The sequence below is a fragment of the Podarcis muralis genome, chromosome 2 (assembly GCF_964188315.1).
Source record: "Podarcis muralis chromosome 2, rPodMur119.hap1.1, whole genome shotgun sequence".
Taxonomy (NCBI): Eukaryota; Metazoa; Chordata; class Lepidosauria; order Squamata; family Lacertidae; genus Podarcis; species Podarcis muralis.
Window position 1 is genome coordinate 111,311,513 of NC_135656.1, and position 17,945 is coordinate 111,329,457.

Genomic DNA, 17,945 nt, shown 5'->3' on the forward strand with positions numbered 1-17,945 from the left:
TATATTTGAACATGGCTATCATATCACCCCTTAACCTCCTCTTCTCCAGGCTAAACATGCCCAGCTCCCTTAGCCGTTCCTCATAAGGCATCATTTCCAGGCCTTTGACCATTTTGGTTGCTCTCCTCTGGACACGTTCCAGTTTGTCAGTGTCCTTCTTGAACTGTGGTGCCCAGAACTGGACACAGTACTCCAGGTGAGGTCTGACCAGAGCAGAATACAGTGGCACTATTACTTCCCTTGATCTAGATGCTATACTCCTATTGATGAGGCCCAGAATTGCATTGGCTTTTTTAGCTGCCGCGTCACACTGTTGGCTCATGTCAAGTTTGTGGTCAACCAAGACTCCTAGATCCTTTTCACATGTACTGCTCTCAAGCCAGGTGTCACCCATCTTGTATTTGTGCCTCTCATTTTTTTTGCCCAAGTGCAATACTTTACATTTCTCCCTGTTAAAGTTCATCTTGTTTGTTTTGGCCCAGTTCTCTAATCTGTCAAGGTCGTTTTGAAGTGTGATCCTGTCCTCTGGGGTGTTAGCCACCCCTCCCAGTTTGGTGTCATCTGCAAATTTGATCAGGATGCCCTTGAGTCCATCATCCAAGTCGTTGATAAAGATGTTGAATAAGACCGGGCCCAAGACAGAACCCTGTGGCACCCCACTAGTCACTCTTCTCCAGGATGAAGAGGAACCATTGATGAGCACCCTTTGGGTTCGGTCAGTCAGCCAGTTACAAATCCACTGAGTGGTAGCATAGTCAAGACCGCATTTTACCAGCTTCTTTACAAGAATATCATGGGGCACCTTGTCAAATGCCTTGCTGAAATCAAGGTAGACTACATCCACTGCGTTCCCTTCATCTACCAGGGTTGTAATTCTGTCAAAAAACGAGATCAGGTTAGTCTGACATGACTTATTTTTCAGAAATCCATGCTGACTATTGGTGATCACAGCATTCCTTTCTAGGTGCTCACAGACTGTTTGCTTAATGATCTGCTCCAGAATCTTCCCTGGTATTGATGTCAGACTGACTGGGCGGTAATTATTTGGGTCCTCTCTTTTCCCCTTTTTGAAAATAGGGACAACATTTGCCCTCCTCCAGTCTGCCGGGACTTCGCCTGTTCTCCAGGAATTCTCAAAGATGACTGCCAGTGGTTCTGAAATCACATCTGCCAGTTCTTTTAATACTCTTGGATGCAGTTCATCTGGCCCTGGAGACTTGAATACATCTAGACTAGCCAAGTATTCTTGTACTATCTCCTTAGTTATTCTGGGCTGTGTTTCCTCTGCTGAATCATTTGCTCCAAATTCTTCAGGTCGGGCATTGTTTTCTTTATCGGAGAAGACTGAGGCAAAGAAGGCATTGAGGAGTTCAGCCCTTTCTGTGTCCCCTGTTTGCATTTCACCATCTTCTCCTCTGAGTGACCCCACGGTTTCTTTGTTCTTCCTTTTGCTACGAACATACCCATAAAAGCCTTTTTTGTTGCTTTTAACCTCTCTAGCAAGCCTGAGTTCATTTTGTGCTTTAGCTTTTCTGACTTTGTGTCTACACGTGCTGGCTATTTGTTTGAATTCCTCTTTGGTGGTTTCCCCCCTTTTCCATTTTTTGTACACATCCTTTTTTAATCTTAACTCAGTTAAAAGTTATTTAGATAGCCACCCTGGCTTCTTTAGGCACCTTCCATGTTTCCGTCTCATTGGTATTGCCTGAAGTTGTGCTTTTACTATCTCCCTCTTAACAAACTCCCAGCCATCTTGAACTCCCTTTCCTTTTAGTATTACTGTCCATGGGATCTCACCTAGCACTTCCCTAAGCTTTATGAAGTCGGCTTTCTTAAAGTCGAGAAATTGAGTCCTAGTATGCTTGGCTGCTCCTTTCCGCTGTATAGTAAACTTCAGAAGAGCATGATCACTCGCACCTAATGATCCTTCCACTTCTACCCCACTAACCAGGTCATCAACATTGGTTAGGACCAGATCTAAAATGGCTGTTCCTCTTGTTGCTTCTCCCACTTTCTGGACAATGAAGTTGTCTGCAAGGGCAGTGAGGAATCTGTTTGACCTTATGCTCTTGGCTGAGTTTGACATCCAACAAATATCCGGGTAATTGAAGTCCCCCATTACTACTATCTCCCTTCCTTTTGCATGCTTGGCCATCTGTTCCAGGAAGGCATCATCTATGTCCTCCGTTTGGCTTGGGGATCTATAGTAAACTCCCACAATTAGGTCACTGTTATTCTTCTCTCCCTTAATTTTGACCCAAATGCTCTCACTTTGGCTTTGAGGTTCTAAATCTTGGATCTCTTCACAGGTATACACATCCCTGACATATAACGCCACTCCTCCTCCTTTCTTGTCTGGTCTGTTTCTTTGAAATAGATTGTATCCCTCCATTATTACATTCCAATCGTGGGATTTATCCCACCAGGTTTCAGTGATTCCTATTATGTCATATTTAGTTTGCTGTACCAGGAGCTCAAGCTCATCTTGTTTATTTCCCATGCTTTGCGCATTAGTGTACAGACATTGAAGTCCATTAATCATTCCCCCGTGTCTCTTATTTAAGGATTTTCTCTGCCAAGCTAAGCAGTTGGCTACTTATCTCTCTCACCCTGACCTAGCCACTGTGATCCACACGACGGTCACCTCCAGACTGGATTATTGTAACTCGCTCTAGGTGGGGCTGCCCTTGAGACTGACCCAGAAACTCCAGCGGGTACAGAATGCCGCGGCGAGACTCCTTGCGCGGTCCTCGCTGCGAGATCACATTCACCCGGTGCTATACCAGCTGCACTGTCTCCCGGTGGAGTACAGGATCAGGTTTAAGGTGCTGGTTTTAACCTTTAAAGCCCTATATGGCCTAGGACCCTCGTACCTACGGGACCGCCTCTCCTGGTATGTCCAACAGAGGAACTTACGGTCTTCAAACAAAAACATCCTGAAGGTCCCAGGCCACAGAGAGGTTAGGCTGGCCTCAACTAGAGCCAGGGCTTTTTCGGCTGTGGCTCCGATCTGGTGGAAAGCTCTGTCACAAGAGACTAGGGCCCTGCGGGACTTGACATCTTTCCGCAGGGTCTGCAAGACAGAGCTGTTCCACCAGGCCTTTGGCCAGGGCATAGCCTGACTCCCTCCTTTGGCAATCCTCACAGAACCCTAGCCCAATTGGTTGCCATTAATCTGATTTGAATTAATTTTATAATGAAATGATATTAGAATGTGTATCATTTTATTGTTGTAAGCCGCTCTGAGCCCGGCTTCAGCTGGGGAGGGCGGGATATAAATAAAATTTTATTATTATTATTTATTATTAAACGTGCTTCCTCACACCACTGAGGCTGGGTTAGGTGAAAGGTGTGCATCTGTTCTGTTGACCTGTATCCGAGATAGATAAGGGACCTCCAGAATTTGATTCAGTCATGTACTGTTACAGGAAAAATCCGAGGGCTCTCTTGGACAAAAACAAAGACACCAACCAGGATAACTTGGAGCAAAACAGCAGCCTGTAGGCTTGGCCTTTATTGAACTGATGCATCAGGGTGTTCCCCTCACTTGCAGGAGAGAGGAAAGACCCAGAAAAATAGTGTGCAAGGTCTTATAAAAACTTTTCAAATTCCCCTCCTCTAGGTCAAGCCCACCCCCAGAAACATCATGCATACATTACAGAAAGGAGGGGTTGAGGGAGGAGTTGGTGGTAACCTGAGTGTCTTGTCACCTGGCTGGTTCCTCCTTTCCCCCCTCCCCATGAGTCACTTCCAGGAGACAAAGGGGAGTTTGCAGTTTCCTGCCCCCTGAGGGAAGATCTGATCATTGTCCTTTGTTTCAGTCCGTGTTGAATCCACTCCCATATGCAAGTTCTTTGTGGCCTTGATTGTCTTCTGTCTGGGATCATTTGGGCAGGGCTCCTGCAGATGTGCTGGGATGGTGGAGGGATTATGGCTGACCAGGAATAAGTCACCCCCCTTTGTTAGTTCTTGTCATATGGAGTAAAATAAAAATGGAACAGTGCAAATCCGATGTATGGTTGATTTTCTATGAATTTATAACAGAAATGTGGCGTATGTAGTGTGTGAGTGTGTGTGTGTGTGTGAAGTTTGTACAAGCAGAATGATTGGGGTGGGGGGGTTCCTGCTACAGTACTATCAAATTCAGATTGCACCATTGAAGTTGTTTTGGCGCTGTTGTGGATTAAACCCGCTTCCCCTCCAAAATCAGTCTGATGAGGGCTTGGGGAAAAGCACTGGGAGGTGTCAGATAACACTTGCTTTGACACAACATCATTTAACTTCCCTGAAATCAAATCAGGATGTTCCATAAACAGCCGGCGTCCCTGTAAGCGTTCTCAAAACAAATCAGACATGTTCTCCGGAAGCTGATAGCTGAATAGATATCACTGGGCAAATTTCATCAAGGCTGTCCAACTCTGGAATTAATTTCTGACCAACCGGAGGCAACAGGGACAATTCCGCTCAGGGTCAGCCCCAGACATTTTGCTACCCAACAGAGAAGAGCAAATCACACACGCACACCAGTCAAAGCGCACCCCAAGTTATTTTGGAAAGGACCTCTTCCTTTCCCCAGCTGAAAAAAAACACAGCTGTAATAAATAAAACAATTTGAGGCCCTTTTATGATGCCAAAATTCATGTCACCTGAGGCAGCCCTATAGGTGGGGCTGTCTCATTGTAGGGCTCTGTCTCTGCATTTTGATGGGGGGTGGGGGGTGGGATACAGATATTTCTCAAACAGGGGAGCTTGTACAGTGGTACCTCGGGTTACATACGCTTCAGGTTACATACGCTTCCGGTTACAGACTCCGCTAACCCAGAAATAGTACCTCAGGTTAAGAACTTTTCCTCAGGATGAGAACAGAAATCGTGCTCCGGAGGCACGGCGGCAGGGGGCAGGGGAGGCCCCATTAGCTAAAGTGGTGCTTCAGGTTAAGAACAGTTTCAGGTTAGGAACGGACCTCTGGAACGAATTAAGTACTTAACCCGAGGTACCACTGTATTAGGGACGCGGGTGGCGCTGTGGGTAAAAGCCTCAGCGCCTAGGGCTTGCCGATCGAAAGGTCGGCGGTTCGAATCCCCGCGGCGGGGTGCGCTCCCATTGCTCGGTCCCAGCGCCTGCCAACCTAGCAGTTCGAAAGCACCTCCGGGTGCAAGTAGATAAATAGGGACCGCGTACTAGCGGGAAGGTAAACGGCGTTTCCGTGTGTGGCTCTGGCTCGCCAGATGCAGCTTTGTCACGCTGGCCACGTGACCCGGAAGTGTCTCCGGACAGCGCTGGCCCCCGGCCTCTTGAGTGAGATGGGCGCACAGCCCCAGAGTGTGGCAAGACTGGCCCGTACGGGCAGGGGTACCTTTACCTTTACCTTACCACTGTATTGCTGGTGCTAGTCTGAGCAAGCAAGCTCTCCTAGTGACCAGTTTGTTGCATTTGATTTTTGTGACTGCCAGCTGAGTGTAAGCGTGGTTTTTCCTACCTTTAGCCCAGTCAAGGTAAAAGTGAGAACGGAATCCCCAAACCTTTTAACAAGCTTGGTAAGTTGACTGTTTTTGTGCTGCCTTTTCATACATATTTTTCCCGCTTGGCCACAGGGAGGTGTGGGGTGGGGACTCCCAGCCATAGCAATAGTTTGGAATTGGGATTGACTGAGCTGATTTGACAGAAAATCGCCTCCAGGAGTTCAGATGGGCAGGTGAGGAGGTATGGTTTTGAGAGAGGAAACCTTTAACTTTTAGCTTTCCATTCTCTTTGCCAGATAGCGGGTGCGTTAATGATGTACAGTTATATCCCTAAGATGCTGAAGAAACCCTGAGGAGAATCTTTGTGGCCTTTTGGGTTGAGGCATCAGCTTTCATGGAATAGAGTCTACTTCATAAGGTGCATGAAGCGGTGTGTGTGTTGTGCTAAGTGCTTACTTTGGTGCTACTTTTGGATGTGAAATTATTGGTGAGCTTTAAATGTTGATATATGTCAAACGACTTGCTTTCTGTAGGGCTGTGGCAATATACAGTGGTACCTCTGGTTACGAACTTAATATGTTCTGGAGGTCCGTTCTTAACCTGAAATCGTTCTTAACCTGAGGTACCACTTTAGCTAATGGGACCTCCCGCTGCCACCACACGATTTCTGTTCTCATCCTGAGGTAAAGTTCTTAACCCGAGGTACTATTTCTGGGTTAGTGGAGTCTGTAACCCAAAGTGTTTGTAACCCGTGGTGTTTGTAACCCGAGGTACCACTATACAGTGGTACCTCGGGTTACATACACTTCAGGTTACATACGCTTCAGGTTACAGACTTCACTAACCCAGAAATAATACCTCAGGTTAAGAACTTTGCTTCAGGATGAGAACAGAAATCGTGCTCTGGCGGCGCAGCATCAGCAGGAGGCCCCATTAACTAAAGTGGTGCTTCAGGTTAAGAACAGTTTCAGGTTAAGAACGGACCTCCGGAAGAAATTAAGTACTTAACCCGAGGTACCACTGTATCTTTCATTGCTATTGTATTACTGTATTTGGGTTGCACTTGGCCAATTTTTACTCGGAGTAAGACCCATTACAATTAATCGCCATGGCTTGGTTCCCTTCGTTTCCATGAGTGTATTCTGAGAAAAAGTTGGTGGACTACAGCCCGTTGTTTTAATGTGAACTGCTTTAGACCGCTCCTCTTCATGTGAACCGGGTATTATCTGTTGGAAATAAAATACATTAGGGACCGAACCTCTGTTTGCTCTGTTCACCAACCCCTTGGCAATCCACCTGCTGCATCAAACAGCACCGCAGCCATGATGGGGCTGAAATGGACAACAGTCATGGGAAAACTCAACTGTCTGCTGCTTTTGTGCACTTTTGCTGACTCTCAGGAACAAGGTGGATGATCGTTAAGATTAAAGACAACAACATACCCTCAGCATAAACATGTTCTTTGCCTCTTGATAAAACATGAAGAAAATAATAACACAACAAAGCGTATGGAATTGCCGCGCCACCAGAGCACGATTTCCATTCTCATCCTGAAGCAAATTTCTTAACCTGAGGTACTATTTCTGGGTTAGTGAAGGCTGTAACCTGAAGCGTCTGTAAGCTGAAGCATATTTAACCCAAGGTACCACTGTACACAACCTTTAGAAGACATTTGAAGGTGGCCCTGTATGCGGAAGTTTTTAATGTTTGATGTTCTATTATGTTTTTATATGTGTTTGAAGCCGCCACTGTCTCTTACCCTAACCTACATCACAGGCAAAACAAAAAAAATTCCTTGCAGTAGCACCTTAAAGACCAACTAAGTTAGTTCTTGGTATGAGCTTTCGTGTGCATGCACACTTCTTCAGATACACACACGAAAGCTCATACCAAGAACTAACTTAGTTGGTCTTTAAGGTGCTACTGCAAGGAATTTTTTTTGTTTTGACTATGGCAGACCAACACGGCTACCCATCTGTAACTACATCACAGGGTGAGGATGAAATGGGGAGAAGGAAAACCCTGTACGCCAACTTGAGGTTTTTAAAGGGAAATTCCCTTATTCTGAATAGGATTCCTCTCAAGAAAAGGGAAAAGTTGACAGCTACACTTGAGCTCCTTGGAAGATGTAAAGTCGTAAAGGTAAAAGGACCCCTGACCGTTAGGTTCAGGCGGACGACTCTGGGGTTGTGGCGCTCATCTCGCTTTATTGGCCGAGGGAGCTGGCGTACAGCTTCCGGGTCATGTGGCCAGCATGACTAAGCCACTTCTGGCGAACCAGAGCAGCGCACGGAAACGCCATTTACCTTCCTGCCAGAGTGGTACCTATTTATCTACTTGCACTTTGATGTGCTTTTGAACTGCTATGTTGGCAGGAGCAGGGATCAAGCAACGGGAGCTCACCCCGTCGCGGAGATTCGAACCGCCGACCTTCTGATCGGCAAGTCCTAGGCTCTGTGGTTCAACCCACAGCGCCACCCGCGTCCCGTAAAATGGTATATAAATATAATAAAGAAGTAAAATAAGGAATTTAAGTCATATGCCAAAGTTAGATTGTTCCACAAAATGGGCCACCCATGAAATAAAAAAAAGAAACTTGCGCTTCTTTTGACATGCACTGGCCAAGATCGGCTATACTACGAAGGGCTGCCTGCGGCCAAAGAGGAAGGCAACCACAGAATCGGGACCCCCAGAGTCATCTAGTCCAACCCCCCTGCTATGCAGGCCTCCAACCTAAAAAGGAGGCGCGTGGCTGTAGGAGCTCTGCTGCCCCCCAGCGCCCAAACCCGGAGTAGCACGCTTTCAGTAACGATACGCGCACACAGCCCAGTGCACCTCCCAGGAAGGAGCAATCCGAAAGCAAAGCTCCACGGATCCACCCACTTCCGCTGACTTTCCGCGCGGGGCGGGCGGAGAAAGCCGTGGGAATCCGCGGTGTCCCCCCCCCCGCCCCCGCGCCTCGCTCCAGGATTGGACGAGGGGGCTTCCTGGAACGTTCCTGAGCCGCGCCAGGTCCAATCAGAGGAGCCGCTCCGCGCCGCCACCCCCTGCGACTCGAGCCGCCTTTTGTTTTGGGCTCCGCTTTGCAGGCGCGGCTCTTCCTCGTTGCTTCTTCTCTGCAAGGTGTTTGGTGAAAAATCCGTCGGTGTTTTTCTTGGGGGGGGTGCAATGGTTTCCGCGTGGACTCCCACCTCGTAAGCTGTTGCTGCCAAGCGGGGAGGCAGGCGGCGGGTGCCCCTCTGCACTGAATCGGGAGGCATTTTAGGGTGGGGTGGGGCAAATGCAGGGCCGGATTGAGCTCTGATGAGGCCCTAAGCAGCCTTTCTCAACCTGTGGGCTCCCAGATGTTGTTGGACTACAACTCCCATCGCCCCTAGCTAGCAAGGCTCAGGGATGATGGGAGTTGTAGTCCAACAACATCTGGGGACCCACAGGTTGAGAACCGCTGCAAAGTAATGGGCCCTTTATATGTCCAGCTGTCCTTTGTCAGCAACAAATTGGCGCTGTTTTGATGTGTTGAATATATGCTATATGGTAATTTATGGACCTAATAGGTATCTAAAGCTATTTGCACATAACAAAATACAGTCGTAAAGGTAAAGAGGGACCCCTGACCATTAGGTCCAGTCGTGGCCGACTCTGGGGTTGTGGTGCTCATCTCGCTTTACTGGCCGGAAGTACAGTTTCCGGGTCATGTGGCCAGCATGACTAAGCCGCTTCTGGCGAACCAGATCAGCGCAAGGAAATGTCATTTACCTTCCCACTGGAGCGGTACCTATTTATCTACTTGCACTTTGACGTGCTTTCGAACTGCTAGGTGGGCAGGAGCTGGGACCGAGCAACGGGAGCTCACCCCGTCACGGGGATTTGAACCGCTGACCTTCTAAAGCTTAAGTAGGTAAAGAAATATGGGGAAAGCAAAGTGTCACTTAGGGGAGGACCTTGAAGCTTGAATTTGTTTTATCCTGCATGGTTTTATCTGATGCTTTTATACGTTGCAAACTGCTTGGAGGTTTTCCCCCCCTTTAAAATATAATGTGGCATAGGAACAAGATGAATAATGAAAAATAAATTCCATTTTTAAAAAGGTGCTTAGACATTAGGTTCTGGTGACCGCAACCTAGGCTTAATTTGGCAATTAGCTTATAGGTTAGGGTTTCTAACGCTTGTCCCGAGGGTTTCAGACAGGAGAACTCTCCCAGCCCTGCCAGGACATGCCAGAGACTGAACCTGGAACCTACCTGAGAGTTATTGTAATAATAATAATAATAATAATAATAATAATAATAATAAAAAAAAAAAAATTACTAATACCCCGCCCATCTGGCCAGGCCTCCCCAGCCACTCTGGGCGGCTCCCAACAGAATATAAAAAACACTATAAAATATCAAACATTTCAAACTTCCCTAAGTAGGGCAGCCTTCAGATGTCTTCTAAAAGTCAGATAGTTGTTTATTTCCTTGACATCTGATGTTACAGCCCTTTTCCATTCCTTTACATGACAGCGATACTGTAGTACAGTGGTACCTCGGGTTAAGTACTTAATTCGTTCTGGAGGTCCATTCATAACCTGAAACTGTTCTTAACCTGAAGCACCACTTTAGCTAATGGGGCCTCCTGCTGCCACCGTGCCGCCGGAGCACAATTTCTGTTCTCATCCTGAAGCAAAGTTCTTAACCAACCTGAAGCACTATTTCTGGGTTAGCGCAGTCTGTAACCTGAAGCGTATGTAACCTGAGGTACCACTGTAGTGGTTTTCCTGTATTGATAGGTGATAGAGCTAGATTAGCTTTTTTGAGGTCTCTTTAGTTTGGTTAGCTTTTAAGGTTCTGTCGGTTGTAGCTTATGCATTCTCTGCGTGCGTTTCGAAACTCTCTTTATTTTCCTCCCCGTCGATGTTGGAATGAAGTGATATGGCTTTAGTAGAAATGTTATAAGGAATTAAGTATAAATAGATTAATAGAGTATTAAAGGAAAAATAAGGTTAAAATGTGTTAAGATAATCATAGGATAGAAAACAGGGGAAGATGGAAAGGAATTGCTGAAATAATTAATAGAAGTGGAATACAAAAAGGGAGGTGTGAGGAGGTCGTGGAAATATGTGAAAGAAAGATAAGATATTGAAATTTTTTTTATTTCCCCCCCTCTTTTTTTGATGTGTTTTTAATTTGTTTTTGTCTTGTCTTGTTAGTTTAATGTTTTAGTGTTATGTAGTGTTTTTGTATTGTAATGTACTGTTTTTTCTTTGTTGTTTTTTTTGTAGTGTTGAAATTGTTGCAAAAGTAATAAATATTATTAAATATATATATATATATTTTCCTCCCCGTCGTTTCGATAGATGACTGGCAACAGCAGCGCGGGAACCAGCAACGGCCGCAAGGGCCGTGGCGTTTCGTGGCGGCTCCAGGAAACCTTGAATCTCCTGGACATCTGGGGAGAGCAGAAAATCCAAGACCAGCTCCGCAACAGCCACCAGAACATAGACTTTTTCGAATACATCGCCCAGAAGATGGCCACGCGGGGCCATCGCCGGACCGCCCTGGAGTGCCGCTCGAAGACCAAAGTGATGAGGCTGGAATACAAGCGTGTGATCGATCACAACTCCAAGGCGGGGAGCAGCAAGGTGACTTGCCCTTTCTACGAACAGCTGCACCGCATCCTCCAGGGCAACGCGAGCATGAAACCCAGCCGTGTTGGGCGAACCCTGAGCTTCCACCTGGTGCCGCAGCCGGAAGCAGCGCAGGAACAGCCGCAGCCGGCAGCGGAAGAAATCATCCCACCGGACGTTCATGTGGTTAACGTCGGAGAATACCTCAAGCAAGAGGACTCTGGTAGGTTTCCACAGCCACAGCAGCCCAGAGTCCTGCTTATGCTATTCGGTCATTTTAATATTTCTCCACACCGATATTTAGCAATGCCTGCTCAACAGGATCATTTCTAGAGAGGGAGTTAGATTGGCAGTATGCGTTGCGGCATCCTGTTTCCTTTCTCAAGAGAAAATTGCCACAGTTATAGTTTTGCTCTGTAGCGTACAGTGGTACCTTGGTTCTCAGACTTGGTTGGTTGGTTCCAAAACCAAAGCGTTCCAAAACCAAGGTGCGCTTTCCCAGAGAAAGTCATGCAAAATGGATTAAACCGTTCCAGACTTTTCAAAACAATCCCCCTAAAACAGCAATTTAACATGAATTTTACTATCTAACGAGGCAACTGGTCCATAAAATGAAAGCAGTAAACAATGTGCTGCAGCCACACAATCAATCAGTAGCAGAACTGGGTTCCACACAGTCACAGAAACAAAACCAAAAGAGCCACAAAAACAAAAGCGCAAAATTTGCTAAGACAGACAGACCTCAGCGCGTGACGCTCAAAACGGAAATGTGCCACTCAAATTGGAAGTGTAACACTAAAAACAGAGCACGTTCAGCTTCTGAAAAAAGTCCGCAAACCGGAACACTTACTTCCGGGTTTGCAATGTTTGGGTTCCAAGTTGTTTGAGTATCAAGACGCTTGAGTACCAAGGTACCACTGTACATGAATAAACGCTATTCTCTGTTATCTTTTTCAGTCCTTGGTGGGACTGAAATGAAATTTGGGGGGGGGGGTACCTATTTCACTAGGCCAGCCTTCCCCAATCTAGTTTCCCCCAGATGTTTGGGGCTACAGCCAGTAGTCTAAACATCAGGGGGGCACCAGTTTGGGGAAGGCTGACCTGGGCTATTGGTCATTTTTACCTGGTGATATCCTATTATTTTAGCACCTGCCATGAATTATTGTTGAGGGTTGAGTGTTCAGGGGTTGGCAAAGGCTGGCCTTTGGCTTAGAATCAGTTTGATTCCCTCCCCCCTTTTTCTTTCTCCTTTCTCCTCCTATGAAGAGATTGCATCCTAATGTTTTAATGTTGTATCTTAATCTTTTAAATTGTATTTTAATCAACTTGTTTTTATTATTGGTTGTTAGCTGCCCTGAGCCCGGTCTTGGCTGGGGAGGGCGGGGTATAAATAAATTATTATTATTATTATTATGAAAGAGAAAAATTTGAGCCACATTTTTTTAAAAAGCATTTCTTTATTATTTTCTTAAGTTGCGTTTCAAACATAACCAATTGTCTGAAATATTTGTATAAGAAGTAAAGCACCACCTGTGTCTTGGGAACATGTCTCTGTGTCTATTTCCTTTAGCTGTTTTAACTTTGACTACTGGTGGGTATTTTTCCCCTGCCTGCTTTGTTCTCCAGATGACACAGGAATGGTGACTGGGAATGGTACTGAGGAAGACATGGCAGAGGCTGTGGAGAACGACATGGCAGCGATGAAGGAGGAAGACAGCAATGAAGGCAGTGGTAAGAGTTGGCCCCTTGAACTGTGCGTTTGGTGGGTGTGTTGCTTTGCCTTGTGGGTGCTGGAGAAATTGCGGTGAAAATGTTCTGCAGGGTAACTCTGCTATGAATCTTTTTGCTGTTTCATTTGCAACACCCTTAATCTTTTTGTGCAACAATTTTTAAAATAAAAAAACCTGTGCCTTTCTGTTGTGCAAACCCAGCTCTGCTAACCATCTTTGGTCTCAGATAATTCTGCTTTGTTTTTCTCCCTGCGTTTGCCACAGGAAGGGACCTTGATTATCAGAGACCCCAAGTTAACCAAATAAGCCCCTCGCATCAGGATGCCCACATCAACACAGGTACGCGTTGCCTAAATACAACTCTTGGTTTGGTTTTGTCTGCAACATAAATTTACATTCAAGAATAGCCAGGGCTGCTGTTTTTACTGTTCCTGCAATTGGTGTACAGTCGTACCTTGCTTTTTGAACAGCTTATTCTCAAACGCCGCAAACCTGGAAGTGACTGTTCCAGTTTGCGAACTATTTTTGAAAGCCAAATGTCCGACGGGGCTTCCGTGGCTTCTGATTGGCTGTAGGAGCTTCCTGCAGCCAATCAGAAGCCGCGCTTTGGTTTCTGAACATTTTGGAAGTCAAACGGACTTCCGGAATGGATTCTGTTCAACTGCCAAGGTATGACTGTAGCCATTGCTTTGTTTTGTTACCATAGTAACGATTACTAAGTTTTTTTGACCTCTGTAGTTTTAGTCTGTTAGTTGCCTGGAGACTATTTTCACACTAGATGACTAATAAATAGATGATAATAATATCGGTTCAGCCATTTGAGATGGATGGAAGAATTCATTGTAATCTGTCCTCACTCAGTTGAAGAAGTTCCAGCAGATCTGGATTCTTGAGTACAGTGGTACCTCTGGTTACAGATGCTTCAGGTTACAGACTCTGCTAACCCAGAAATAGTACCTCGGGTTAAGAACTTTGCTTCAGGATGAGAACAGAAATCGCTCGGCGGCAGCGGGAGGCCCCATTAGCTAAAGTGGTACCTCAGGTTAAGAACAGTTTTAGGTTAAGAACGGACCTCCAGAACGAATTAAGTTCTTAACCAGAGGAACCACTGTAATGTGGGAGTGGTGAGAGTGGTGTTGACCCATGAGAAAAGCCAGCAGAGATTGAGCCCAAAGTGTCCACAGCTCCCCTTCTTCTTTCCATCAAGTATTTTTCACACACACACACACACACACACACACACACACTTGCCAGGACATGGCTATAAGGGACAAGGCCTTTTCCTTGACCTCATGCTACCTCTTAGAAATGTAGTGCAATGGAAGCGCCTCTGCAATCCGCCTCTGGCTCAGAGCCAAGAGGGCCACGCTGGCTTTCTCTGTGGGTGGCTGGTGCAAACTGTTCCAACGGCGGGAAGGTGTGGGTTCTCCGTTGCTGACAGGTTTCTGAGCCGAGGCTGGACCTCTGCTGCAGTACTGCCATGGTTCACGTTTACTAAAGACAGGAAACCTCTCGTAGACCTTTTGCACGAAAAAGAAAAAGAAATAATGACATTTGGATTTGAGAATAGAAGATAATGGTTTGTAGAAAGTGGCTTTATTAGGTGTTATACTGGAATAGATGAAGTGAACAATGTTTATATATAGTGGACAGAGGAAAAATCGGAAGTTATTTAGCTTTTTAACTTTTTTCTTTCCCTTCCTTTTTTTCTCTTTCAATTTCTTTTTCTTTATCTCTCTCTCTCTCTTTCTTTCCTTCCTTCCTTTTGTCCTTCCTTCCTTCCTTTCTCTCTCTCTCTCTCTCTCTCTCTCTCTCTTGCTTTTTCCTCTTCTCTCACCTCTGGATTAATGCTTTACTTTGGACAAAAAAAAAAGATATTTGACAATAATCTTTCCATTTTTCTTTATAAACTAATAAAATTATTATTATTATTATTATTATTATTATTATTATTATTATTATTATTATTCAGGATTGCTGTAGTACTTGATTTCCTGCCTTGGTAGGTTGGGCTAGATCATCTGACTCCAAATAATACTACAGTGGTACCTCGGGTTAAGTACTTAATTCGTTCTGGAGGTCCGTTCTTAACCTGAAACTGTTCTTAACCTGAGGCACCACTTTAGCTAATGGGCCCTCCTGCTGCCGCCGCGCCGGGGGAGCACAATTTTTGTTCTCATCCTGAAGCAAAGTTCTTAACCTGAAGCACTATTTCTGGGCATCTGACTTCGGCTATAACATCGAGTTTGAAAAGTGGTTGAAATTGTGGAATAGAGATATTAAATTTACGGCCTGTACGAGCCTGAGAGAAAATGTTTGGAAAATGCTCTATAGATGGTACCTCACGCCGGCAAAACTGGCTAAAATGTATAGATCAGAAAATAAGATATGCTGGAAATGTGGTGAAGTGCAGGGAGATCTCTACCATATGTGGTGGCAATGCAACAAGGTGAAGGTTTTTTGGGAAGCAATTTATAATGAACTTAAAAAAGTTTTTAAATATACTTTCCCCAAAAGACCTGAGGCCTTTTTGCTGGGAATTATGGGTAAGGAAATAAAAAATGAAGATAAAAAAATATTTCTCTATGCCACCACAGCCGCAAGAATTATGCTGGCACAAAACTGGAAAATAGAAACTATACCTAATGTAAGTGACTGGCAGGTCAAAATGATTAACTATGCTGAGCTAGATAGATTAACAAGCAGAATACGAGACCAAGATGACCAGAAATTTCAAAAAAATTGGAGTAAATTTTGGAAATATATTGGAATGGATATATAGGAGGAACTGGCGGTATTAGAAAAACTCTATCAGCTAATAACTATAAACTTTAATAAACTAATTACGCTACCTGGGATTTATTTGATACTTACCAAAAGGGTGAAGGGAAGTCAAAGGCTAAGTAGAGCCCAAGGTTTATATTATTTGTTGGTATGATTGTACATTTTTCTTTTTGTATAGCATGAAAATAGGATGAATAAGTCATGTTAAAATGTTTATTTTTGTATGTGTTTGTACTTTTTTCTTTTTTTTCTTCACAAATTTTGAATAAAAATTTACTTGCAAAAAAAAAAAAAAAAAGAAGAAGCACTATTTCTGGGTTAGCGGAGTCTGTAACCTGAAGTATATGTAACCTGAAGTGTATGTAACCCGAGGTACCACTGTACCTGTGTGGGCGAGCATCTTTTGACAAACCATTGTTTCATTTCTTGTTGTTGTTGTTGTTGTTGTTGTTATAATAATAAAAAAGTTAAATAAAAGTAAATCAGTAAATAAATTTATCATTTGTATTTCCTCCTGCCCTCAGAACCCCCCGTGGCCCACCCGCCCCCAGCCCCATCTCCCCTGGCTGACTTTGCCATACTGCGGCCCAAGAAGAGGAAAGGGGCCGAAACCCTGTTCCAGGAGTTGCTGCAGCAGTCGAGAGAGGAACAGGAGGAGCTTCTCCTGGAGATGGGCCGTGACAGAGAGGTGGCGCTCAGTCTCCTGAAGACCCTGAGGCAGGACGCGGCCGGGTGCCGGGAGGAGCGGAGGCAGATTATGGAGACGATGCGCGCCCACAACGAGATTCTGAAGGGACTGGCCGCCAACCTCAGCAGCCTCACCGACGCCTTTGCCAGCCACCCGCAGGCCAGGACACCTCGCCCCAGCGTGCCCAACAGCGCCCCGGCCCAGAGGGGCCATGCCAGGCCGAATGACGAGAACTGCAGCCCGCGGAGCCCCCTCCGTAGGTTGCACTCCAACAGCCTGTCCTCATCCCTGTTCCCCGCCAACAACACGCACCACATGGCCTAGCCTGGGAGAGACCAAAGAAATGGCCGTCGCGAACACTTGTGTTTTTTACCAAGAGACGTTTTCCAGTAAGTTTTTGAAAACAGGTTGTTGTGAAAGAATGGGTAGCTTGAAATAAACTCGTTGCCGAAAAAGGAACTCCGGATCACCTGTTTCTCTGCAGGCCCATTCATCCAACTGCTTACAGCACAGAGGTGCCTTTCAAAGGGTGTCAAACCGCCCTGGTCCATTGGGAAAGGCAGGAGGAAATCATCCTTTAGTTGAGAGCCCTTAGCTGTCTAGCTAGTGATTCCCGTGCATGCTGAAATAACAACAATAATAATAATTTATTTATACCCCACCCATCTGGCTGGGCTTCAAACAAAATATTAAAATATAGAGGTACCTCAGGTTAAGTACTTAATTTGTTCCGGAGGTCTGTTCTTAACCTGAAACTGTTCTTAACCTGAAGCACCACATTAGCTAATGGGGCCTCCTGCTGCTGCCACGCCGCCGGAGCACGATTTTTGTTTTCATCCTGAAGCAAAGTTCTTAACCTGAAGCACTATTTTTGGGTTAGCGGGGTCTGTAACCTGAAGCGTATGTAACCCGAGGTACCACTTTACCGCAATGCATCAAACATGAAAGGCTTCCCTAAACAGGGCTGCGTTCGGATGTCTTCTAAAAGTCTGGTAGATTTTCTCTTTGAGGGCGTTCCACAGGGCGGGCGCCACTACTGAGAAGGCCCTCTGCCTGGTTCCCTGTAACTTGACTTCTCACAGTGACTGAACCGCAAGAAGGCCCTCGGTGCTGGACCTCAGTGTCCGGGCAGAACGATGGGGATGGAGACACTCCTTCAGGTATACAGGACTGAGGCCGTTTAGGGCTTTAAAGGTCAGCACCAACACTTTGAATTGTGCTTGGAAACATACTGGGAGCCAATGTAGGTCTTTCAAGATGGTGTTATGTGGTCTCGGCGGCTGCTCCCAGTCACCAGTCTAGCTGCCCCATTCGTCCAGCCCCTGGCTTAATTATTATTAATTACTGAATTTATATACCAAGGAATTCAAGGTGCTCTACAGGGTTTTCCTCCTCCCCATTTCCTCCTCGCAAGGTTATGGTAAGAGATGGTGGCAGCTTCAAACACATATGAAAACATAATAGAACATCAAACATTAAAATCTTCCCTATACAGGGCTGCCTTCAGATGTCTTCTAAAGGTTGTGTATATCTTTATCTGAAGGGATGGCGTTCCACAGGGAGGGTGCCACTATTATTATTTTATTTATTATTATTGATGGAATTTATATACCGCCCTATACCCGGAGGTCTCAGAACAGAACAGAATCAAAATATAAAGCCATCAAATACCT

At 45.5% G+C, this 17,945-nt stretch overlaps 1 protein-coding gene across 4 annotated transcripts; it reads left to right on the forward strand.

The window, feature by feature from the left end:
* The first annotated feature begins 8,324 nt into the window (after positions 1-8,324).
* LOC114590973 (uncharacterized) lies at positions 8,325-16,731 on the forward strand. 4 transcript variants are annotated; one of them, XM_077922516.1, is made up of 5 exons: positions 8,325-8,585; positions 10,801-11,293; positions 12,697-12,801; positions 13,065-13,139; positions 16,109-16,731. In XM_077922516.1, the coding sequence occupies exons 2-5, from the start codon at positions 10,801-10,803 to the stop codon at positions 16,594-16,596; spliced, it is 1,161 nt and encodes a 386-aa protein (XP_077778642.1). In that variant the 5' UTR covers positions 8,325-8,585; the 3' UTR covers positions 16,597-16,731. The 4 variants fall into 4 exon arrangements, with proteins under 4 accessions (XP_077778642.1, XP_077778651.1, XP_077778662.1 ...); XM_077922525.1 differs by lacking the exon at positions 8,325-8,585 and adding an exon at positions 8,597-8,656; XM_077922536.1 differs by lacking the exon at positions 8,325-8,585 and adding an exon at positions 8,854-9,360.
* The last annotated feature ends 1,214 nt before the right edge of the window (positions 16,732-17,945 follow it).

Excerpts from the sequence above, each read along its gene's own strand:
- LOC114590973 (XM_077922516.1), top strand. The coding sequence starts at position 10,801 with ATGACTGGCAACAGCAGCGCGGGAACCAGCAACGGCCGCAAGGGCCGT. Across the intron at positions 12,802-13,064 it reads AGACAGCAATGAAGGCAGTG|GAAGGGACCTTGATTATCAG; the intron begins GTAAGAGTTGGC and ends CGTTTGCCACAG. Across the intron at positions 13,140-16,108 it reads GGATGCCCACATCAACACAG|AACCCCCCGTGGCCCACCCG; the intron begins GTACGCGTTGCC and ends TCCTGCCCTCAG.